Source organism: Panthera leo, chromosome A3, assembly GCF_018350215.1.
Source record: "Panthera leo isolate Ple1 chromosome A3, P.leo_Ple1_pat1.1, whole genome shotgun sequence".
NCBI lineage: Eukaryota > Metazoa > Chordata > Mammalia > Carnivora > Felidae > Panthera > Panthera leo.
Genome location: NC_056681.1, coordinates 26,205,305 through 26,230,911, shown reverse-complemented (window position 1 = coordinate 26,230,911; position 25,607 = coordinate 26,205,305). Strand labels below are relative to the sequence as shown.

Below are 25,607 nucleotides of genomic sequence, written 5' to 3'. Positions count from 1 at the left end.
TCGGAAACAGGCTCCAGGCTCTGAGCCATCAGCCCAGAGCCCGACGCGGGGCTCGAACTCACGGACCGCGAGATCGTGACCTGGCTGAAGTCGGACGCTTAACCGACTGCGCCATCCAGGCGCCCCGGTAAGAGCTATTATTACGCCCATTTTACACATAAAGAAAATGAGGCCCAGCAAGGTAAAGTGATGTGACCAAAATCAAACAGCCAGGATGTGGTGGAGTGGGGGTTCAATCCAGCCATCTGGAGCCTGCACACTAAACACCGTTCCATTCCGGATGGATGGATGGATGGATGGATGGAGCGGCTAATGGATAGGAGCTCTGCTTTGTGCACCAGGCCTGCAGCTGGACACCCAGTAGGTGCTTGGCTAGCGGTTGCCATGACAACGCTGTGCTTTCTCCTGCAGCCCCTGTAGAAGGGGCCTCGTGTCCCCAGCAGAACTGGAGCTTGGGGGCCATGGGCCCCGTGCCCGGGCTGCCGGGGCGGCCTGAGCTCCCTCACTGAGCTGAGCTGCGGCATGACGGATGCGCCCGCCGCCGCGGGGAGCCCGGGGTAGAGCAGTTGCCTGGAAACAGGCTGCTCTGGCGGCCCACACTCAGACCTTTGTCACCATCTCAAGGACCTTTTATTCCTCCTCCTTTCTCGCTGGAGCCAGACCCGGCACACAGGTGAGAAGCTGCAGCCAATGCCACCCGCACAGGGGACCCACGAGGGGCCCACGGCCCCAGGTGGGGGAGAGGGAGGCAGACGCAGGAGAGACGGGAGGCCAGAGGCCGAGCCAAGGCGGGGGAAATGGTGCTCCGCAGGCGGCCCAGCCACGGCCTGGAAAAAATCCTGATGCTGGGATGATTCTCTTACTGGCTTTATTTCTCCCAGTTTCTCTGACAAGAAATGAGCTTTAGTCCTTTTTCTTGCGGCGCAATACTGGAAACGTTAGCTTTTGGAACTGAGGGTGGTACCACAAGACATCTGGGCAGAGCTGAGCCTCTGGGGGGGGGGAGGGGTGCCCAGGGCAGGCAGACAGGTGTAGTGCCCCCCACAGAGCAGGTGCTAATTGGCCCTTGTGCTGGTGGGCCGGAGAGGGGATTAGTGGGGCCCAAGGGAACTGGCTGGGGACTGAGCCACACCCAGCCAAGGCCCCCACCTGGGGACAGGGTGTGGAAGGGCTAAGAGCAAGCACTGGGGGGGCCAGACCAGTCTGGGCTCAGGTCCCAGCTCTGTCCCTTAAGCGAGTCATTTCTCTGTGCCTCAGTTTCCTCCTAAGTGAATGGGGACGGCCTGCCTAGAAGGGCCGTCATGAGAATGAAATGATATATTCCTTACAAGACACCCAGCATAGAGTGAGCGCTCCACGAAAGATCACGGGTGCCTTCTGAGGAGGACTGGAGGGTGCCCAGACCCAGCTGTGTCACAGGGACGATCTCAGTCTCCCCCCAGGCACTCGTGGAGGCAGGTCTACAGCCTACTCACTGGACACACACAGTGCTCAAGCTCCAGGAGCGATGCGGGGTTTGCCTGGGTCGGACACCCAGGGAGGAAAGATGCCAGGCTGACCCCGTCAGGTTCCCAGGTGGCACAACCACCATCTTAACCTCCCCCAACGAATGGGGCTGCGGCTAGACTTGGAACATCAGATCTCAAGCCTCCTGCCCCAAACCTTCCTTGGCCCTCCATGGCCCGGATGGAAGCCAGGCATATTTGCTGGGCATCAGAGGCTTCAGCGAGGTGGCCCTGTTCACTGCAGCTTTGAGCAGTGCTTCGCGCCTCTGCAAGGCTATCTCCTCTGCCCAGGACACCCACCCTCTGCTTAGCTCCAAGATGAGTTGAGCCTTGGCTCTAGGATTCACTATTCCCGAAAGTCTTCCCAACATGGCATTCTTCAGACCAAGCCAGGGGCCCCTTGTCCTGTGCTGGGAGACCCTCTATGAACCTCCACCCACAGCCCTGAAAGATGTCCTCTCTGGACTCCAGGCCAGGGGGGAGAACGCACCTGGCCTGACATCCGAGTCCTAGCGGGCAGAGGCCACCTCCAGAGTCTCTGCCCCACCTCAACCAGCCACAGAGGTGGCAGCCTCTGTCCTGGGCCGTCCGCCTCATAGTCTCGGCCCCTGAGCAGACGGCTCATTTGTGCTGTCCTCCTGCGCTAGGCCCCGCCTCATACATACAGCCCCACCACACAGGCACAGCCTGCCACACTGCCCTCCCCGTGCTGCCCAGCAGCCTCCTGTCCCTCCAAGTCCACTTCAGACCCTCCCTCCTCTGGAGCCTTTTCCTGACCACCCAAACCACAGGCAGTCCTTCCATCTGCTTTTCCTGCCTCCCTTCTGTGTGCTCCTGAGGCAAAGGGAGCTAAGACAGGAGGCAGGGGGAGGGAGGGAGAAGAGGGGGAAGAGGAGAGAGGGGAAGAAGCTCCACGTGTATCAGCACCTACAGGCCCTACACTAGGCACGTGACCACACAGTATCTCAATTATTTCATTGCATCACTTAGAGGAGCGAAATGAAGTTCAGGCTCAGGGAGACTAAGCCTCTCTATCGCCTGAGGGCCCAAGGCCTAGCTGGGCTTCTCCTGCTGCCTATGAAGCTAGGGTGGCCCTACAGGGTCCCCAGGGGGTTGTCACTGGGCTTACATTCCTTGTGTTCTCTCACCTGAGCCAGCACAGACCCAAGGCTGTGGAGTGATGACAACAATAACGGTAATAATACTGCCCACTAATAACGACACCGTTCAGGTGCCGGTCTCCAAACCCACACAGTCCTACAGTTAAAGGTGAGGAAACTGCCGCCCAGAGAGGCAAAGCAACTTAGCTGAGGTCACACAGCTAAAAAGTCACAGGGCCGGGATCTGAACCTCATGACTGAAAGGCCATGACGTCCCAGAGCCCAGGACATTGCTGGGTCTCCCAGCTGAGCCGGCACCAGCTGTAGGCAGCTGTAGCCCCAATTCTGGCCACCAGGCCCTGAGCCTGTCCCTCGTGGCCACCCGCTAATTAGCCAGGCGGCTTCTGCTTGCTCACTGGCTGCTTTGGATAATTCTCCCAGGGAAGGCCGAGCTTGCAGGAGCAGGAAAGGTAATTGCTAATTTGCACGAGAGGAGACAAAGGGGATAAAGGCGCCCTTGGCTGCCCAGCGCAGCCTGAGCGGGTCCCACATCCTCCACCTCACCCACTACCCACTGGGACAGACTCCCGGGACGTGTCTGTCCGCAGGACACATCCACACAGCCCCCAGCCAGGCTGGGTCACTGGACCAAGCCCCAGGAAGAGCCAAAGAGTGTAACGGCCCCTGGCCTCCTGTCGAGCCCTGCAGGGAAGGGGTAGACAGGGAGCTCAGCGATTTCAAAACAAACGACCCCTGTAAGTGTTCTTCCATTTTCTGGGCACTCTGTACTGCTGCCCATGAACCTCACAACAGCCTGGGGGTGGTACTCCTCTCGGCTCCGTTTCCAGGTGAGAAAACTGATGCCCTGGGAGTGGTAGTGACTGCCCAAGGCCACCCCGCTAAGAGGTAAGGGAGGCAGGAGGTGCCCTCCGCTGTGCCCTCAATGGGGACTGTCCAGTTCCCCTCTCCCATTTTGCAGCTGAAGAAACAGAGGGCTGGAGTCTACATTACAGAATAAGTACAGGCTCTGGAGTCCCCGCTCTGCTCTCACGGCCTGTGTGCTTCAGGACATAACCTTGCCTCATCGTGCCTCAGTTTCTTTGTCTAGAAAATGAGCCTAGAAACCCCCGAGTTGTGCGGGCACCGAGGAAAGGCACGGGGGCCTTAAAGGCGCTGAATACAGAGGGGCTCCCTGACCTCTCCTTCAGAGGGTCACACGGTCGGTCTAGTGCCCACAGCGGGCTGGTGCAGGGTGGCGCTAGAACCCGGGGCCCGTGAGATGAGGGTTGGGGCTGCAGCAACGGAGGAGCAGAAACTGGTGGGCAGAGTCCCCCGTCAAGGGCTAGGCGGCTCACTCGCGGCCAGGAAGGTGGGCCAAGGGACGAAGGGGCCCCTGCACAGAGCCCGCCTGCTGGTGCCCGGCTGAGCCATGGCAAGCTCCCTGGGAGGAACGGCCTGGGCTGGGGCTAGGTCGGGAGCCACTCCAAACCAGGGCTCCCCATGCCAGCCCGGCTTGCACTCCCCGCAGCTCAGCTTCCTCATTCATGATGCTCCACCCCCCACCCCCCAGAGCTGTCCTGAGGCTCGGGCGAAGATCAGGACGAGATAAGGCACCGGCCAGGCTGCTGGGAGACCAGTCTGGGGACCCAGCCCTCCCTGCCCAGCAAGGCCAGACACCGGATGGACAAACAGGCCGAGTGGACAATCACATGAGCTCAGACCTCTTCCTCTTCTTGGGGACCCCAGACTCCGCCTGCCTGTGGCCTGAGCTTCCCCACGCTCCGGGCCTTTCGACACCCTTACAACAGACCTCCTGACCCACCAAGCCATGCCTTACAAAACCTGCTCGGGGACCACAAATCTGAAAGTCGCTATTATTTCGTGGTGCCAGTGATAGGTAAGCACGTGTACACGCACGCTCATCATGCTCGTGGGGTCAGGCGCGGGCTCTGGACAATCTCCACTCCCCCGGATCCCCAGGGTTCCCTGAGCCAGGAGACCCACATTTTAGCCTTCTATCGGCCCTGCCTCACCGTGGCCCTGGGATCGCCCCTTCTAGGCCTCAGTTTACCCCTTTATAAGTTGGGACTATTCCTTCTGCCCCCTCTTCCTCATGGAGTTCTTAGAAGACTCAAGTGACAGGACAGATTCCAACAATGGTGAACATAGTTCAAAGTCATACACATGTTAAGTTCTGGTTTTAAACATTTACTGAGCTCCTCCCACAGGCAGGCACACAGCTGGGTACTTCCACACATGCTTTCTGGGATGTCTCCCGTCTCCCATCCCATCAGCCCTGTTACACAAGCATCATATCACCATTCTGTAGATGACGCGGAGACTCCGAAGATGATTTTCCTGAGGTCACATAGCCAGAAAGGGGTGGGCCCAGGACTCAAGCTCAGGGCCATCTGAGAGTCAGCCACACGGAGTGAGGAGTTAAGACAATGGTGTTCTCTTTTCCAAGGACCCATGGGTCTTAAAATCCACCCTACAGGTTGAACAAATGGGTATCAAGGCCCCTCTCACTAGCTCTCACTGGGACAGGCTATGAGAGCTCAGAAATAATTCTGTTCTGGGGACTAAGGTCCTAAGGGATAAACTGTGGTCTTTTGACTCCCAAATACAAGGAGTGGGGGCAGCTGGGGACAATGGCCTCCTGGCCTTTCCTCAAACCCACTTGACATACTCCTGCCTCAGGGCCTTTGCACTTACTGTTCCCTCTACCTGGAATGTTTTTCCCCCAGATACCTGCATAACTTGCTCCCGCACCTCCTTCAGGGCTTTGCTCAGAATGTCACCTACTCAGTGAGGCTCTCTCTGACACCCTGATTAGAATTCTAATACCTCCCTCCCCAGCACCTCTGATCCTCCTAACTCCGCTTGGTTTTTCTCTACAGCGCTTAGCTGCATCTGACAAGCTGGGGAGCTTTCCTCGTTTATCATGTGGTGTCAGCCCCCACTAGGCTGTCAGCTCTCTGAGGGCAGAGATTTTCATTTGCATCTCCAGAGCATGGCACACCGCCTGGCAGAGCAGTCGTTGCATAGGTATTTGAACAACTGAAGTAAACTGAGGCTCAGAGAGGGACAGCATTGGGCCCCAGGCCACACAGGGAGCACAGAGGGGCCTATGTAGGGGAAGCAGCAAGGGGAGGGGGGCGGTATGTACAATGTGTCTATCCAAGAGACGCCGGCTCCCTGCCTGCACCCTCCACATCTCAGATCCCAGAGGCAGGACTCAGAATAGAACCTTCGCTGCCTTCTTGACTCCTGATTTAGGGAACGGGGTCCCCCTGAAAACATCAACTGCTACAGTGAGGGTGGTGGTTCCTTGCCTTTCCAGTGGCCTCCTTGGGAGACAGTTCTCCCCTTTCACATACAGGGTGCTGGGGGCAGAGGAGGGAGGGCACCACTCGCTCAAGGTTGCTGGAGCAAAGCCAGACTTCAAGCCCTGCTCAGGCAAGTCAGGCTCACGTACCTTCCCCCGTGTGGGCCCCGTGCTGGGTGCTGGGTCCAGGAGGCGAGGAAGGGACCCGCCTGTGGCTAAGGGAGGGAGCTGCCTGCTGGAAGTGGCAGGTAGCCATAGCTGGGAGCAGCTGCTGGTCAGTCAGCCTGCCTGGGCTTACATCCGGGTGCCGCCCTTTGCTCACAGCAGGCCTCGGGCAAGTTGCGTAAGATCTCTGCCTCGCAGGGCTGTTTCAGGAGCCCAGTGTGCAAACACACAGGAAGCACTTAGTGCAGGCCGGCACCTAGTGGGCACTCCATAAATGTGTGCTGACACACCTCCAACCACACTATCCCCATCTCACCCTCATTACCACCACCCCTGCCATCACCACCATCACTGCCATCATCATCATATCACCGTCACCACAACCGCCTGTCCCCTGCGATGCATCCTGAGCCCTACCAGGGCAGGACACACATCTGTGGGGCTCACCACTGTACCCCAGGAGGGTCTCTCCAAGTTGCTGAGCGAACTCATGAGTGAATGGATGAATGAATGAATGAATGAATGATGAATTGGCTTTTATGGAGGCCAAAGCAGCTGACACGAGGAGGAGGAGACAGACCCATTCCTGTAGCCCCTCTCCAGCCCACCCCCCCCTCGCCGCCTTGTGTCTGTAGCTTCTGTTCCCGTTTAGGCCATTGTGCCCTAGAACCCAGAGCCATCCTGGGCCTGAGACTTCAGTCTCTGCTCTGCACACACCAGACCAGACTCGGCTCCCTAAATGCCTCCCTCCCCATGGTCCCCTGTTCTGCAATGTCCAATAGTTCCCGCTGCCTGAGATCTGGCCTTCTGGGGTCCCATTAAGGGACCGGCCACCAAGCTACATCGCCCCAGCCCCAGACCTCCCATCAAAACAGCATCTCTCCCCCTCTTCCCACAGCTGTGTCTCTGTTCCACCTGGGCTTCTCAACATGGCCAGGAGCAAGTCCAAATGTCTCTGTGACCGCCTGCTGACCCTGCCAGCCTCCTCTGGCTCCCTCAGCCCTAAGACTGGAGGAGCCTGCTTGTCAGGCAGGTCAGACGGCCCTAGACAGGACCCTGACCATTGCACCAGTCCTCATGTCAGCCCCGCAACAGCCCTGGTCCTTTCGTTCTGCAGAGGAGGCAACTGAGGCACAAAATGGAGAATGAAAAGGTTTGAGACATTTGTTTAACAAATATTTACTGAGTGCTGACTAGGCACCAGGTGCTAAAAACACAGCAGTGAGCAAGATAGCCGATATTCCGGTCCTCACAAAGCCCAAGAGGAACTCACACACAAAGACGGCACTGGTCAGAGGTTAATAAAGGCTCCAAAGTTAGAGGAAGGGGCAGAGAACATGGGGACAAAAGGCATTTTGGAAAGGCAGTCAGGGAGGGCCTCACTGCAGAGGTGACAATGTAGCAGGGCCCAGTGAGGGCTGGGGGAGAAGCCTGGGGGACAGTGTGTCTAAAGGTAGTGAGCAGGAGCCCACAGGTAGAGAGAGGGGCCACAGCTGGGCCTGGTGGGTCCTGGTGTCCTTTGCTCAGAGGCTGATGGGGACCCACAAGAAGGTTTTAGCAGAGAAGGAACATGGTCAAGTTTGCCTTTTTAACACAGCCATTTAGCTATTGTGTGAAGAGGGAGGAAATAGGAGGAAGGACAATGAGCTAGTGCTGGGGACGGGGTGACAAGAACTGGGGTAGGGGGGTAGAAATGGCCCTGCGCTCCCCACAACCCCCAGAGGTTACCTCCCTGGGAAAGGGGGACCCAGAGGAGCCAGACATGGGGATGGCAGGGCTAGCTTGGGGCCACCAGGCAGAAGCAGCCCCCTTAAGCTCAGCAAGCCTGGTACAACAGGGCCAGGGGTTGTCTGAGCCAACCAGCTGGATGGCACATTAGGCCCTAGGCTGCCCCCCGCCACCAGCCCGTGTGGGTACCTGGGACTCCCAGCTCTGGGAGGGCAAGGATCATGTCTGTCCCGTTCACCACTCCCAACACGTAGTAGGTGCTTAGTAAATTTTTGAATGAACGAATCGGTGAGTGAATGGATTGCCTGCAGCCCTGTACTGTTTGCCAGTGGTTTCTTGTATTAGGCTGAGTTCCTTAAAATAATCGTAACGGCCGCTGATCTCAGAGCTTTGCTGCGAGCCAGCCCCCACCCCCCAGCTCAGCCTCTTACGCTGCATCCAACACAGCAGGTTCTATTGTTATGTCCATTTTACAGAGGAAGAAACCGAGGCCCAGGGAGGTTAATCAATTCCCCCAAGGTCACTCAGCTAGTAAACAGCACAGCTAGGATTTGAACCCAGGACTGGGTTATCCTCAGCTACATGTTAATACCTCCTACCTGGGGATCTTATAAATGACACCATCGGCTCAAGTGTAAATCCCCTGAGGGCAGGGGCCCTGTTAACAGCCTCAAGGCCCTGTCACATCTGAAGGGTTGCCTTGGATCCCCACCAAGGCTGAACTGCCATCCTGATAAGGAGCCGGGAACTTTTTCAGCAACGGGAGGGCTGAGCAGTGGCAGAGGAGGGAGGCAGGATCACCATCTTCTGAGCCTGGACAAGGGCTCTCTCCACAGCCTACCTCATCCTTCCCGTCCCCACTGCCACTTCATGTCCCCAGCACAGGAAAGGGGGATCGAGTCCCCAGGCCCCCAGCCCTGGATGAGACAAGTGGCTAGTTCCTGGGGCCCAGTCAATGTCAGAAACCCCTCCGCATCAGAGGCCTTTCTGAAGACCCAGGGCCATTGGGCTGGCCTCTCACCTCTGCCTCTTGCCTAAAAGGGCAGAAGCCATGAAAACTGAGCTTCAGGACCTGCAAGAGAAGCGGGGCGTTAAAACCACACGCATGGCGTGCACGGCTATGGGCACGCCACAGCGATCCCAGCCACGGTGGCAGCAGCAGTAGGGACGGTCGGCACTCATGGAGCCCTCGGCCACGGGCCCACCTCAGCTAGGCTCGAAGAGCCCTGAGTCTCACAACAGTCCAGAGAAGCAGGCCCTCATATTACCTCCATTTTAGGTGTAGAAACTCAGGCACAGAGAGATTGAGTAAGTTGCCCAAGTCACACAGCAAGTGCATAGTGGATTCAGGATTCAAACCCAGGCAGCCCAGCTCAGAGCCAAGTATACCGGGGAGAACACTTAAGGGACCGGATCCCTCTGGGCAGGGAACTAGGTGGCGTGCGATGGGGTGGGCTGGGCACTTTGTACCCCCTTGGTGGCTGCTGTTTTGTGGTTGTTGCTTTAAGTCACATATGCACATTACCTCGAAAACATACTTCTCTTGCACCCCTTTGTCCACAGCACGCTTTCCCCTGTCCCGGGAGGACATCTCCCATTTCTTGACTCACCTCCTCGTAAGAGCCTTCCTTGGTTCCTCCCTAGTCTCCATTGACCCCCCTCCGTGCCACCCAGATTAGGCACTGGCCATCCACCTCCTCCCGGGGCTGCTGGTGGCTGCCTGTGATACTGGCATTGAGCTCTGCCTTGCCTCGTGCTGGTGGGCACAAGGCTCCCCCTGGGTCAGCTGCAGTGCAGCATGCCGGCCGACCAGCTTGCTACGTGGCCCCATGCCATAACCTGGCTCTCCCTGAACCAAATAATCCCTCGGTGACCCTGAGAGTCAACCCTACCAGTAGATCCTGTTTGCACCTAAACAGCGCGTCCCAGGGTCAGCACACTCTGCCAGATAGACTCACGGCCGTCTCTCCGTCCCGGGAAGGGGCACTGGGCAAGCCTGTGGAATACCACAGGGACCCCAGGATCTGAGACTTGTTGTCAAGAGGCTGAGTGATATGGGGAGCTGAGGACACAACAACCTCACCAGCTCAAGTCCCTGCTCTGCCTCTTATCAGCTGTGTGGCCTCAGGCCCATTACTCAACCTCTCTGAGCCTCAACATCCTCATCAGCAAGAGGAGGATCACAAAGGGAGCCACGTTTGGACAATCACATGGAGTCATGTGCAGACGGTGCTTAACAGAGTGCCTGGCTCTTCGTAAGCGGGCCACAAATACTAGCTGTGTCACGACTGTCATTGTTTTTGCTCAGCGGCAGACGTTCACTGTGTCCTTCGTGTATTTCAAACTATCCTCACAACTCTGAAAAGTGGTCGATATTAGTATCCCCATTTTATAGACGTGGACACAGAGGCTCAGAGAGGAGGGCGGGGTGTGTCTGAGGGTGCACAGCTGGTTGGTAAGGCAGGATTCGAACCCAGGGCTCTCTGGCCCAGGGAGCATGCTCACTCTCAGCCCCAAAGTGGGCAGCCTGGACCCGGTGAAGCCCACTGCCTCTCCCGTACCTCTCCGCTCTAGCTTCTCCCGGCCCTGCCCCAGACCCCGTATCCCAGGTCCAGCTGGCCCCAGCCACACTGCAGGTATAAGAGACAAAAGCTCCTGTTTCCTGTGCTGAGCACCTGACATGGAGTCTCTCTGCACCTCCCCACGGCAACCCCGTGAGAGCAGTCATACCACTGGGCCCATTTTACAGAGGAGGAAATTAAGGCTCAAAGAGGGAAAGGGACTTGTTTCAAGGCCACCCAGCTGGTGAGTCGCAGAGTTCAGTTCAAACCTGGGGCCAGTCTGTGCTCCAAAGCCCCACTCAGCAGCACCGCTTCACCGAGTCTCATCACAGGCTCTGGGGTTATTGATTCAATCACAACCAGAATCCTAATTATAGCTCCCTTTCATCGAGGGCTCCACTATGTCCACACCCCGGGATAGTTGCCTCTGTATCAGACAACAGAGTTTAGAAGGGAGATATAAGTGAAGCCACAGCTGTCATCACCCCATCCTGCAGATGAGGAAACTTAGGCTCAGAGAGGGGAAGTGACTCGCCCAAGGCTGCACAGCGGTGAACGGCGGAGCCTGGACTCAGCCCCTGCCTCCACATGCCCCACTCCTCCTGTGACTTGCAGGGGCCTTACATTCAACATAAAACCCTCTGCCCCAGCCCACTCCTGTCCCAGCTCCAGAGCTCCCGGAGAGGACCCCCTCCCATGGGCCTTCCCAGAAGGAACCCTCTGAGGTGCGAGAGCTCTCGTCTCTCTTCCCCTTGGCCTGGGCATTTCCTACTGCCCCACAAAGTGCTTCTTAACCACCCGTGCTATGTGGTTTGGGGGTCTTTGCACTGGGAAGAGGGGTCTTCCAAGGGCCCTCGACTTGGAGCGGCAGGCCCTGCTCTGTGGCCTGCCTGCCAGGCTTGGCTTTAGGACATCTTCCCAGCTACTCCACAGGATGTGGGTTATCAGCCACTTCTACACAAGGGGGGCAAGAGATCGGAGCAGGCAAGCCGTTTGCCCAGAACCAGAAGCTGGTGGCGGAGCTGGGATCCAAACTCAGGTCTATTGTTGGCCATGTTACTCTCTGGTCTTCCCTATTTTCGCTCTATCCGTAGACAGCCCCTATCGCCTGGGCAGACGCCTCTCCCTGTCCCTAGGAAAATGACAACGCCGCTATTTAAGCATTTCACATGATTCCCTCCCTGGGTTTTCCCAACAAACCTGTTGGAGGGAGGGGCAATCATCAGACCCATTTTTCAGGTGGAGAACTGCAGCAGCAAGAGGTTACTTAGCTAGTCGCCCGCACAGGCTCTGCCTGGGTTTGCTAACCTGTAGAATGGGGTCATAACCGCCTCCCAGGGTGGCTGAGGACCGCGCAAGACTGTGGAAGCCAGGGGCTCTTGGAGACACGCCCTCAGGACGCTTGGAGATGAGGCCCCAGTGCGCTTTTCTCCACCCGCCAGCATCCAGTCAGGGCCTGGCCTGCCAAAGGAAGGGCCCCATGTCTCCTTGAACATTTTCTCAGCCCGGGGATGCCGAGAAAACGATGAGTCATCCACCCAAGCATAGGCCTCCCAGGAGCCTGCAGTCGGGTCCCAGCCGGGGCGCGGGAGGTTCCAAGCTGGGAAGGGGGCCCCGTGGACACGATGACTCCCGAGCTGGCCCCCCGGAGCCCTGAGTCACCAGCTCCCCACAGCCCCCCACTGCCACATGCTGCTGGCCTTAAGGACAGCTCCCGGACACCACCCACTGGCCCCTGAGCCTTCACCCCAGATCTGTACATCTGTCCACATTCCTGGTGTCTTAACCTCCCCTGCTTCCACCGAAGAAAACTGGGTCAACCCTGACCTTCGAACAACCCTTGCTCCCCACCTTCCCTGTCACTCGGTCCCAGTCACTCCACATCTTGTCCTACGGGGGAGGCAACCCCTCTTCTTCGTCCCAGGCTGGCCTTCCCTCTCTGCACCTCACAACTCCTTCACCTCCTGTTTCCCCTACATGGAATATGTCTCCCTCCTGCCCGGCATTCCGAGGGTTCCTTCTAGAACCCAAATCTGACCTTAGCTCCCTCCGCTAAAAAATAAAAAACCCTCCTGTGGACTCCTGGCTTTCTGTCACGATGACACAAGGAGATAAGGATACACCAGCTCCTCTGAGTGGCTTTCCAGATCCTTCTCTCCCATCTGGCCCCAAGTGATTTCACCAGCTCATCCCCTCAGGACCCCACAGCGGTTCTCGAGCTGATCTGACCATTTGCCCACCCCCACCCCATGTGAAATGTTCTGCGGAGCACGCTGCTCCGGGAACGTGGCCCCAGTCGCCTCCGTCCACAGCCTGCGCTAACCTGTGAAAACCTGCCCCACCTCCGAGCTCTTGCTCGCATTCCCACCCCCTGGAATGAGCTCCTCCGTGTTCTGCTCTTGCTGAAAAATGTGTTTGGGCCCTCCAGGTCCAGCTCAAATGTCGTCTTCCTGAGGACTCCCTGGACTCTCTCGGGTAGGAGGGACGGTCTGGGCCTTGGGGCTCCCGAGGCCCTCCGAGTGCAGAAGCCATGCTCTGCTGCCCCCCACAGCGGGCAGTCCCTTTGGGCAGGGGCTATTCTATGTCCTGTGGACACAGCAGCGAACCAAACAGGCTGGTCTGCCCTGGCAGAGCTCACAGCCTTGTGGGGAGACAGGTACTAAACCTATAAACTAAAAAACATACCTAATGTCGGGGGCAGGGGGGATAAGAGCTATAGAAAAAGATTAAATAGAAAGGGGGGTGAGAGGGCCGCCTGGGTGGCTCAGCTGGTTACGCGTCCGACTTCGACTCAGGTCATGATCTCAGGGGTTTGTGAGTTCGAACCCCACATGGGGCTCTGCGCAGACAGGGCAAAGCCTGCTTGAGATTCTCTCTCTCCCTCTCTCTGCCCCTCCCCCACACTCATTATCTCTCTCTCTCTCTCTCTCTCTCTCTCTCTCAAAATAAATATAAACTTTAAAAAAAGAAAAAAAAAAGAAAGGGGTGAGAAAAGGGTCCAAGGGACCTAAAATGGTAAAACAGTCCTGACTAGGTGATTGGGGAGGGCCTCTCTGAGGAGGTGGCATTTGAGCAGAGACCCAAAAGAGGAGAGGAACCAGCCATGTAGAGATATGGGAGAAGAGTATTCCAGGCTGGGGGGAGACAGCCAGTGCAAGGGCCCTGGGGCAGGATTGTGTTTGGTAGTGTTTGGAAGAGCAAAGAGGTCGCTGTGGCTGAGACCCAATGGGCAAGGGGAGAGTGGAGTGAGGTGAGGGCAGCAGGCAGCTGGGGCAGATCATACAGGGCCTTGGAGGCTTCAGGAGAGACTCTGGCTCTCGCTTTGAGTGAGACGGTTGTCTTGGAGGGTTCTGAGCAGAGGCAGGTGAGAATCTGATTTGCTTTCTGCAAAGTTTTCTCTGGCTGCGTGAGCCAGAGGGGCTACGGGGGGGGGGGGGGGGGGTGGTCAGAGTGGATGCAGTGGGGAGGGTGGAAGGAGTGGAGGTGGTGAGAAGGTAAAACCTGAGATGCATTTGCAAGGTCAAACCAACAGAATTTGCAAATGAGTTGGATGGGGAAGGAGGAACAGGAAGAGAGGAGTCCTCAGTGGAGTGTGGGAGCAGGGGCAGGATGGGGCTGCCCAGACGGGGACAGCAAGAGAGCAAGTGAAGGGTGAGTGACTGAATGTGCAACCAGCCAGGTTTGGGGGCCTGCCTGTTCACCCCCAGCTCTGGCACTTTCTGGGACCTTGATCTTGTTCTGTCCACTCTCGGCCTTAGTTGCCCCCTTCCCAGGCTGGTGAGAGGACTGGATGCTGAGGGAGTGGATGACTTCGTGGGGAGAAGGGTCGGGTCTGGAGCAACAGTTGAGGTGAGGGGGTGGGGAAGCCAGCGGGGAGGGGAGGGGTGCCATCTGTCTCCCACTAGGCTGGGTCTGGGCAGGTGGGGGGATGCCTCGAGCTCTGAGAAGCTTTTGTGGCTTGCCATCAGACGAGGGGGCACCATGAGCCTGGGTGCAGAGAGGTGGAGAGCTACGGCCCCTGTGGACCCCTGCCTCCACGCCCTGTAGCTTTTAGGGTCGGATAGCCATGGAACCCAAGCCCTGCCACTGCCTCACAGAGGGACTCGGAACGTTCCCTGGCCTCCCTGATATCAGGTTCTCACCCACTTCACAGAGTCTAGGGATAATTAAGTGAAATAAAGTATCTGGCACATGGCAGGGGCTAGAAAACCCAGGAGATGTGCTCAGACCCCTGCCCAAGCAGCCTCACTGTGTTCTAAGATCCCAGAGCCGACCCAAGTCGAACAGGACGGGAGCAGGGGTGGGGATGGGGAGTGGAAAGGAGAAGGCCTCCAGAATGCTCATCCTACTACCTTTCCACCCGGGAGATGCCTACAGGCCTCGGTAGAGTCCCTACCCTCACCCCTCTACACCACTCTCCTTGACCTCTGGGACCCAGCACCCAGCACCCAGCACCAGGAAGAGACTCAGGGGCAGGAGGGACCAAAAGAGCAGTCCCTGTGTAATAACTAGGGAAACGGAGGCTCAGAGCAGGGCAGGAACCGACCAGAGCAGAGAGACCCTGAGCTTTTAAGTCCCCAGGCCTGGGGGTTCGTGCCACGCCTATGCCCCTCATCAAGGCTCTTCCGGTGTTCTGTGCAATTCAATACACTAACCAACCCCGAACGGCACTGGAGACATAGAAATGACTCAGATACAATCTCCAGGGAACTAACAGTTACTGCCCACCAACTATGTGACAGGGATTTGGCTGGCTGCTTTATCTCCACTGTTCCATCTAATATCCATGACATCTTTCATCACCATCCCCATTTTCTGGATGAGGAAACTGAGGCTCGGTGAGATCACAGAGCACCTAACATTTCCTAAGATATGCACATTCTTCAGGTTCTGCATTGATTCATGCATTAATCTTCATACCAGTGCTATGAGGGAGACAGAATTATCAGCTCCATTTTGCAGATGAGAAAACTAAGGTCAAATTGGTGAAAGGGCAGAGCTGGCATCTGAATCCAGGAGCCTGAGTCTTGAAACCCCAGGCCCTTCCCCTCCGTGTATGTCAGGGTGGGGTAGGGGCAGAAAGTGGACTCAGGAGTCCTTGTTCTAGTAGGCTGAGCCCTCTCTCCCAGAAGGGCATACCCACCCTCCACAGTGCTTGAGGAAGGCTGGAAACAGGGAGGCGCCTTGGCCACCGTCATGGGGACAGGGACAAGGCATCATTTCTCCTGTCCACTGCCTCCCTCACACTTCACTTCCGCAGCTGCTGAGACTCCGGGGGCAGCGGGGGCCAGGACGGCAGCTTGGGCCGATTCTGTTATGATGAAGGACACCCCTGTCAGCACTGCACTGCCAGACTGATGGGGTTTCTTCCACAGGAGCTTGAACATGTGTACACGCACACACTCATGCTCGTGCTCTGCCAATGCCCACACCCCAGGTGCTTGCACATCTGCCAACACAGACGCCCACGGTCACACACACTCACAAGCACGCAGTCTCCCCTCCACCTGTACACACACACACACACACACACACACACACACACACACACTGCCCCGGGCACACGAGCATCCCCAGCCTGCACATGGACAAGCACACTCACACCCACACAGTCACACTGCCACACACACACACACACACACACACACACACACAGCCTCCTCATGCACACACATGCTCTACCCCATGAGCACACACGCACCTGTGCACAACACTCAATCAATCCCACAATCTCTAAGTGGAGAGCTGGCTTGGAGAAGCCCAAGTTGGCCTGGGGCTGAGTCAAGCTCTCGACCTTCGTCCCTGGGCAGCCCCAGACACAGGCTGCCCACCCCCCAGTCTTTCCAGTAGCATTTTTAGAGTCCCAGATGGGCCTCCTGACTTTCAGACACCCCAGGACAAGAAGGCAGTCTTTGGGGCCATGCCAGGTTTTAGCCAAGGAAGAAGGGGGTATCCTGTCCTCGTGCCCAGCAGAGAGTGACCCAGGACCTGGAGGGGAGACCCCAGGAAGGCAGAGCCTGATCCTCCAGCATCACCCAGGCTCCAAAATGAGCCCCCAGAGTGCCTGAGACCACATTTGCCCAAATCACCGAGGCTTAATTGACAAAATTGCCCACTTCTGACACTCAGGAGAAATCTGAACAGGGCCCACACCAGATGCCATTGTCAACCTTCTCCTCAAAAGTCCCACAGGATCCAGGCCTCCTCCCTTCTTCTCACTCCTTCTCCGTCCTAGTGAGCCCCAGGAAAGTCCCCTGACACCTCGTGTGGAGCCAGTCCTGCCTCAAGCACTAGCCTGTGACATCTTGAACAGAGGGATTCTCATAAACTATAATTCAGATTAAGGTGTAATGGACTGAAAGCTTGTCACGAAGGGACTTGTGCTTTCCAATGGATCAGGCTGCAAGACCCCTCAGATGAGGTAAGAATGGAGATGTGTGCAAGCAGTCCCCAAGCTCAGGGCCTGCCCCTGTCAGCAGCATGGCGCTAAGGAAGTTCTGAACCTTGCTGAGCCTCAGTTCACTTATCTGAAGGATAGCGAAAATAACGTCATTGACCCCCGGGGGCCATCCTGGGAATCTGACAAATTAGTGTGTGTCAGCACCCCGGCACAGTGACAGGCACATAGTAGGTGACTCAGAAATGGTCAGTGTGGTGATAACTTGGAGAAAAGCAAGAAACATCGAGGAATTCAAGCGAAGGTCATGGCATATATTACACTGTGCGAAGTCAGAGGCCATTTCCCGCCCAGACCAGTGGCCGCAGGTGCCAAAGGTTTACACAAAAGCTCTGGGGAGAAAGACCGAAGACTGAGAAAACGCTCTCCACTAAATGAACGTTGTCTGCAAACTGGGAAAAGACCACCATTAGTCAATTTGGCCAGCGGAACACCTGGGGTCCGGCTCGCAAAAGCCTAATGTTGACAGTGGGGTTTGGCAAGCTGGCGTTTCCCCTCGGGGAATGGGGCTCTAATGGGGGGATTCATGGCCTGTGATGGGCCCACAACGCCCACTGCGGAGCACAGAAATCTGCATTCCAGTCCTGCCCCCTACCAATGGAAACCGCCTCTCTCGAGGCCTCAGTCTTCCCATCCGGAAAATGGTAGAGTTGAGCTGAGAACATCTATCTCCAAGGAGGTCCTGGGAGTTGACAGATGGCCCGGGGCCCTGCCCCAGTCATAACCTGTGGCCCTTGCAGGCCCCAGGGACAGCCCCACTCAAAGAGACCAGGGGAAAAGGAAAGGGGCTGGTTCACTTTGTGGTCGACGCTGGAACGAATTTAGAGGGTCTCGCGTCCAAGGGGTTTGCTTCCCCTGCGTGGCAGCGCACGGAGGCTGGAGCAGGCCAAACACAAGAAATAATAAATCCTAACCAGGCTCTGCCCAGTCAGGAGGCCCCGGCTGGCTCTTGTCATAAAAAGATCTTATCCCCAAGAGCGCCCCGTGCCGCTGGTGGAGGACTCCGCCCTCCTCCCCTCAGCCCTCAGCCCTCCGCCTCCACTTCTATTTCCTGTGACAACCTGCAAACTGAAGACCAACTTGCCTCTCCCCCGCGCCCAGGCTCTGGCTCGACCCCCGCCCCGCCCCGCCCCCGCCAGGGCCCCAGCTGCAGGAGGCCCCGGCACAGAGCAATTCCCCTCGCCCTCCTCTCCGCCCTGGGCCCGTCCGGACAGATTAAGCCTTTGTCACACACACCCAGAAAAGCTCAGGGCCAGATGGGACAGGACAAGTGGTGTCAGATCATCGACCCGCGGCCGGCCGGCCGGGACTAGGGAAGGGCCCGACCATAGCACCGCATATGGCTGTGGGAGGAGGAAAGGGGGCCCAGGGAGGGGGCAGCCAGAGAACAACATGGAAGAGAGATGACATACCATGGCCACCCTTGGGACCGCACACCACGCCGGGGGCCCTTGTTCAGCTGCTGGACGACCCAACTCCCACACCCCCTCTTGCCTGAAATCGGTCTGCCTGTCCACCCTCCCTTGGTGGCTCCGTGCGCGGGCTTCTTTATCACATCCTTCGAGATGCCCACCTCCCCCACCAGCTGGGCGCCCAGGAGCAGGCAGAGTCTGACCCGCCCCTATACCCAATACCAGGCCTGTGGGCACTGAACAAACGCCTCAGACGAAGGTTTAAGGCCCAATGACCTTCACAAAAACCCACCCAGGACAAAACTACAGGATGTCTCCCAACTGCCACCAGAGGCAATGGCAACTTTGTGTGTGTGTGTGTGTGTGTGTGTGTGTGTGTGTGTGTGTAGGCTAGTGAAGGTAGGGGATGTCCTTTGCACCTTTCAAAGAAGGTCCCATTCAGCCTCTCCCAGGAAGAGGCCATGGCTGGCCCAGAATTCCCAGCAGGATTTGTTCCTCTTAGATCAGTGAAAAGAAAAATGGAAATATAAAAATAATAATAACTGAGCCCCAGGAAGGTGCTTGGAGACGGGGGGTGGCAGGACCAGGGGCATCTCCTGCGGCTGGCTCCAGTTGGCTGGGCGAGCGGCAGGTAACAGGCTCTCTAGGGACCAGCAGGCCAGGCAAGAAGGCACAGGGAGCTGGAGGGGCAGGCTGTCAGAGGAGGGTACGTCTGTTCTGCTGTGTTCGTTGTTCCCCCTCCCTCCCCACCCCACCCCCCAGCCTGGGCAGGGAGACTTGGGTCCCCTTTCCCTGCCTCCCAGGCAGGTGGTCCTTTGAGGAAGGCTTATTATTGGTCTGGGAGTCAGGGTGGAGCCTCATGAGGCCCCTGATGCCAGGGGCAGACAAGGCAGGTCAGCATGGGCCTCATGAAGGGTCTGAAGAGACTAGCTGGGCTTCGAGGACCTGGAACCCAGGCCTAGCACTGAATTTCTGCATGTGGCCTGCATGGGGGTGTGTGTGTGTGTGTGTGTGTGTGTGTGTGTGTGTGTGTGTTCGAAATCACCCCTGCTCTGCCTAGACAGCAGTATGGCTAAGAGGATAGGGAGACTGCCCCAGGATGCCCACTCCCTAGGGAAGAGGTAAACCCACGCAGAGAAGCAGTGAGCCAGCTGCCAACTCTGAGGGTCACCTGCCTCCCAACTCCAGGAGTGGGTAGAGTGGGGGACCCTGCTGCCCGCTAAGAAGATTGAGCCAAGACTCTCAGCTCCCTGGGGAGGGATAACCAGGATGGGGTAGGAGGTGCTAACTGGCCTGGATGGCTGAGGGCACTGTCGCAGGGTAGGGAGCACAGATCCAGTCAACCACCTGGTGGGCCACTGACCTGGAAAAACCACACTTAGATTGGGGACACTAGCCCAAGATGGGGGAGAACCCAAGGGGGTAAGGAAGGCAGGGTGGGGAAGACCGACCTACGCTGGGGAAAGGCACTGACCCATACTCCCCTTAAGGGAAGGTGGGCACTGATTTGGGCTGGGGGGGGGGGGGGTCCCTGCCTCCATCAGGGGAGGGGACAATGATCCTGACTCCCCGGGTTTGGGGGAGAGCACTGATTGGGGCTGGGGGGGGGGGGGGGGTCCCTGACTCGCGCAGGGTGGGACACTGCTCCAGCCTCCCCCTCCGGGAATCCCGCCCCGGCGCACCCCTCGGCCCGGCCCCATGCTTCGGGTCCGGCCGGAGGCGGCAGCGGCGCAGATGGGCTGCTGGCGGCCGCAGCGGCAGCGGCGCGGTTATCAGCGCTCCTCGCAGATGGGCCGCCCGCCCTCCGCGCTCACGGCTCCCCACTCCCCGCGGCCTGCAGCCCCGTCCCCTGGGCGCGGGGGGGAGGCGCCTCCGGATCCGCTCCCCGGCTCCCGCCTCCCTCCCTCGCGGCCCCCTCACCCCGCGGGCCGGGCCCGGGCGGCCGCCGGAGGGGGAGGGGGAGGGGACAAGTGCACTTTTCGTAACGACCGAATCAATTGTGTGTGAAGAGCCCGCTCCGGCCGGGGACGGGGCTGAGCGCGGGGCGGGCGGGCCGGACGGGGGAGGAGCACAGAGGGGGGAGCGGGGGAGCGAGGGAGGGAGGGAGGCCGGCGCGGGGCGGCCCCGCTCGCTCGCTCGCTCGGGCCGGGCGAGGCCGGGGAGGGAGCGAGGGGGGCAGGGAGGGAGGCCGGCCGGGCCGGGCCGGGCCGGGGGCTGAACGCACTAATGGAGGGTCTCCACGACGGAAAGTTCAAAGCTCAGCAGCGCCCCGGGAGCAGCCGTCCCCCCCCCAGCCCCCACCCGTTGCAGAACAATGAGGTCCCGGCGGGGGAGCCGCGGGGCCCGCGCCGCACGCCCTCTCCAGGGCGCCCCGGGCCGGAGGGGACGCCCCCGCCCGGCCGCCCGCCTCCTCCCTCCCGGCGGCTGCGGTTCCCCGCCCCCTCCCCCACGCCACCCCGCCCGGACCCGGCCGGCCCCGGGGACGGGGGAGGGGAGGGGATGGATAGGTCAGGCCGCCCCCGTCCCAGGGAGGGGGGGAGCTAGGGGCCCGGGGGGCGGAGGGGGCGCCCCACCCACCCGCGCGAGGCTGCTCCTGCGCCAGGCTGCGGCTCGGGCCGCCCCTCCCCGGGCCAGCCCCGGGTGGGGTCTGGGAGACAGTGCCCTGGAGGGCCCCCCCCCCCACCCTGGCGCTGGGGAGCCGAGTGGACTCCCCGTCCCGTGGCTGCCCCTGTCCCCCCCCCCCCCCCACAGCACCACCCTCCACACACACACACACACACACACACACACACACACACACACACACCGCCCAGCCGGCCCGGGGGCGGGAGCGCGAGGCGCCCGGGACAGGCAGCCCCGGGGCGGGCGGGGGGTTGGGGGGAGGCTCGGGCTTCGGAGCAGCCGCCTGCTGGCGGGGGGAGGGGACGGGAGGACGGAACATGCTGGGGTGAGCAGCCCGGGACAGCCCGCTCGGCAGGGCCACGGCCCGGGCAGCGGCGCAGAGGGGGGCAGGGACGCCCCGAACCCGGAGCGCTGCCTGGGCGGGCCGGGGCAGGCGGGTGAGCAGAGACGCGTGCGCCCCGGGCGGGCCAGACCCACGGACAACCTCAGGGACACACGTTCGGACACACATCCACACCCCCACACCCCGCCCCCGCCCGCCCCAAGCCCCGCGGCGGGACCGGCCCGCGGCCGCCGCGCGCGCACTCACCGAGCCCGTCTTGACCGGCACATACACCACTTGGCCCATCTTGGGTTCCCGGCCGCTGCCCAGGCGGAAGCCCTTGGAGCGCACCCAGAACTGGAACTTGCCTTTCTCGCCGGCCGCCGGGCCGCTGCCCGCGCCGGTCCCGCCGCCGCCCTGCAGGACCTCGGCGATCCGCTGGTATTTGCTGCGTGTCACCGTCTTGGTTTTGGCCGAGTCGCCGTAGGTGCGCAGGCACCAGTCCCGGAACTGGCGGCCCAGCTCCGAGTCCCCGGGGCTGCGCTCGCGCTCCCAGCCCCCGCGCAGCAGCAGCGTCGGCTTCGGCATCCTCCCGCCGCGCCCGGCGCCCTCGGGGGCGGGCCGGCCGCCGGGCCGCCCGGTGCCGGGACTGGGCTGGGCTGGGCCGGGCCGGGCCGGGGCGCGCCGCGGCCCGGGCTGTCCCGCGGTGTGGCTCCGGCGCGGCTGCTTGATGGGCACGGGCGGCGGCCGGACGCGCGGGGCTGCGGCGCGCTCTGTCCTGCTCGGGCGGCGGCAGCGGCGGCGTTGGCGGCGGCGGCTCCGGCTCGCCTCCTGCTCCGCCTCCTCCTCCCCCCCGGCCGGGATGCGGGAGCGATGGAGGCAGCTCCGGGCCCGGAGGTGCAGAGGGGGCGGGCCGCCCCGCGGGCGGCCGGGGGAGGCGGGAGGCGGGGAGCGGCTCCGGGCGCGGGGAGCGAGACCGAGCCTGGGCGCGGGCGGCGGCGGCGGCTGTCAGCTCGCGCGGCTCATCCTGCTCCTGCTCAGGCTCCCGCTGCCGCTGCTCTTCCTCCTCCTCCTCCTCCCGCGCCCGCCTCCACCACGCCGCGGGATCCCACCTGTTAGAGCGTCGCAGCCTTCGCCGCCGTCCCCCCCCTCCCTCCCGCGCCCGCCCGCGGGGCCCAGACCCCGCCCCGGCCCGGCCCCTGGGGGCGCCGGGGCCGCCGCGCCCGTAGCCGCGGAGAGGGCAGGAGCCGCAGGCGCGCAGTGCCCAGCCCAGGGACCGAGTTCCTCTGTTCGGGCCTGGCCGGGAGCCTCGCAGGCCGCTCTCCGCCCGGACCCGGCGGTCTCGCAGGGAGTAGGGCGCAGACCCCGCCTGGCCACACGCGTCCCTGCCTCCCCGGGCGGCCCCGCCCGATTTTAGTCCAGCGCGGGCGGTACCGGGCAGGCGCCCTTCCCTCCCTCCCGCAACTGGCCTGATTTCTCCGGTGCGAGCCCGGCGCCAGAAGAGCAGTGTTCCCCCTGGGGAACCCCGAACCGCCGCCCTTTGGGGCCCCCAAACTTCCTTCCCTCTCCCCTCACCCTGAATTCCCCCGAAGTTTAGCCGGCCTTACTTCTGGCAGTCCCACTGCTCTGGGACAGCCCCAGGCCCCAGGAAAATCGTCAACATTGGCCCGTGGCCTCACTCAGGCCAGCTCCACCAAGGCTTCAGGCCACGCTCAGCACACCCACAAATTCATTCCCAAGACACCCTGCCTTCATGCATGCACCTAGAAGCTCTTGCTGAGTAAACTGAGGTAGTCCCCTACCCTCTTCCTCCCTGGGCAGGACTGACCTTGGGGTAGAGCTGACCCTCTCCCCCTTAATGAAACCACTAACACAAATAAAGGCCCAGGCCAATTCCCCAGTATTTCTGCCCTCCTTTCCTAACAGGTTGTGAGGAATTACTTGGTTTCTCTCCTTAGTGTTCCTTGGCGGCCACCCCCATATTTCCAGGCCACTCCTGTAAGTCACCAACTCAAACCTGAGGCCCAGACTGTGACCTGTGCAGGGCCATTTTCTTCTTCTAATAGAAACCAGTGGCTACCCCCAGCCAAGGTCCCACACCCTGGAACCTACAGTGTGCCATGTGCTGGCATCTCAGAGGCAGAGAGGATTGGCCCATTTTACAGATGAAGGCCTAGGGCCTGGAGAGGTAGCCTGACCTGTTCAAGGTCATGCAGGGAGGAGGGGAAGGTTGCAGCCCAGGGCTGTCTGTCTCCTGCTACCACACCCCACATGAAGTCTCCCCCCGCCATCCCACTGGGAGGAACCCCCCGCAATGTATGTGCCTACCCCACTTCTCCCAGTAGACCAGGGAGCTCCAGTCCAGCACAGGACCCATGTCTGACTCATCCTTTTATGCCCAGGCCCTAGCACAGTACCAGGTACACAGTTGGTGCCAATAAATGCTGAAAGAACCGAAGAGGTCTCCCAAGTCCCAACCTCGCACTGCATTTCACATGGAAGATTTATTTTTAGATAATTTACATTTCCATGTTACTTTATATACACCAACAACTCCACAGTCATTTTTCTTCTTCATCTCCCCAAAAGCTCTTTTTGGTTCCATGCTGGCGTGTCCATTTTTCGGAGATTACTACTGGGGCTCAGAGAGGGGAAGGCACCACCCAAAGGCTACCCAGCCCCGGAGGTATGCTTCTGCATGACTTGGAAGCCCCACGCCCTGACTTTTCCAATATACCCGTGGACACTTACCCTCACAGCTGACTTCCTTCCGGAGAGGAAAAGTGCCCTCACTTAGCATTGTGAATGACCACCCTCAGCAAGGGTGCCTTGGTGCCTAGGTGGTGGGGCCCCCCCATTGGAGCCCAGGTCTCTCTCTTCAGTTCCAAGACCCAGTTGAGTAACCACTAAGCCAGACCACCTGTCCATGAAATCTGGGTCTTTGCCCGCCTTTCAGAACCTAGAAACCTGCTTACCAATCTTGGGCTGGGTTCTATTGTGGCAGAAGATGTAGCACAGTGGAAAGAACATGGGCTTCGGGTAGAGTCAAACAGACTTGGGATGGGATCCTGACCGCTCTTTTCCAGGGCATTCTTCATGTCCACGGGTCCCAGGTGGCTGCTTCCCAACTGAATAAGCCCATCAGTCCACCCTTCACTGAACCCCAACTTCATCAACTTCATCACCTATTTAATGGCGTGGGTGTCATGGATGTAATCATATACATGAGAGCGCCTGGTATATAACAGGTGCCCAATAAATGCCATTTTCTCCTTCATACGATTGCAAAGTATTCAAGGAGGAAAATGGGGATTGTTATACTTTTTGTGTTTCATTCATTCAACAAACATCTCTTGAGCAGTCATTATGCACCAGGTGCTGGGGATCTAGCCAGGGGATTCTGAAGGTCCTTGCCCTTGTGGAGCACACTAATGGGTGGGGAAGATGGCCACTGAACAGATCAGCCATCAATAATGACAGCTTTGGGGGGTGCACCTGCCTGGCTCAGTCAGTAGAGCATTCAACTCTTGATATCCGGGTTGTGAGTTTGAGCCCCACTTTGGGAATAGAGATTCCTTTTAAAAAATTAAAGAAGAAAATCTTTAAAAAAATAATTACAGCTTGAGGAAAGGGCCTTAAATGAAATAGGGAGCTGTGATAACAAATGGACACAAGGGACGGCTTTCCTTAGGGGATCAGGGAAGGCCCCTCTGAGGTGGTATATTTGAACAGTGACTTAAATGACAAGGAACCATCTAGGCTGTGTTCTGAGGGAAGAGCATTCCAGGCAGAGGGAATAGCATGTGCAAAGGCCTTGAGGTGGGAAAGACATTGGCATTTTCTAGAAGCTGAAAGAAGGCCAGGGTGGCTAGAGTGAAGTGAATGAGGAGGCAGGAGACCCTAGACTCTGGATTGCATTCTAAACGGGATGCAAAGCCACTGGTGAGTTGTAAAGAAGGGAGAGACTGAGGAGCAGAGGTGGAGTGAGGAGTGGAGGGCAGCCCAGCGGTCTGTGATCAAGGTGCCTGGAGGTCAGAGGCCTTGCCCTCTCCTCCCGTGTGTCAGCTTACTCTATACTAGGCACATCTCAGCCTCGTGCCCCAAAAAAGTACCGGTAAAAAAGTAGAGGTGGCCGAGCAGAAGAATGAGCCCAAAGCAAAGCCCCTTCTGCTGAAACGGATCCCTGGACTTCTAGCCTGTTCATGTCAGTGGCATCCTTTAGCAGAGGTCCTGCCCCAGAGCATGCTGGGGGCGGCGGGGGGTGGGGGGGGGGGGAGGTAAGCTTCTCACAATGTCCATCTCAGGGAGGGGGACGGTCATGGTCCTAGGGGACAACTGCTCCTCTTTTCTTCACATTCCAGCCACCTGCCAAAAGGACAAAGTAGGCTGTCCCATTAATCATAGGTC

At 59.2% G+C, this 25,607-nt stretch overlaps 1 protein-coding gene across 2 annotated transcripts in view; it reads right to left on the bottom strand.

Moving 5' to 3' along the window:
- Positions 1-21,788, bottom strand: part of NOL4L (nucleolar protein 4 like) — a 127,455-nt gene extending 105,667 nt beyond the window's left edge. For both annotated transcript variants that reach the window (XR_006200492.1, XM_042931274.1), the window contains exon 1: positions 21,468-21,788. Coding sequence is in view for 1 of the 2 variants with exons in the window: in XM_042931274.1 (XP_042787208.1) it covers positions 21,468-21,788 (321 nt within the window). In the remaining variant the exon portion in view is untranslated. The remainder of the gene's footprint in view (positions 1-21,467) is intronic.
- Between the last annotated feature and the right edge of the window lie 3,819 nt (positions 21,789-25,607).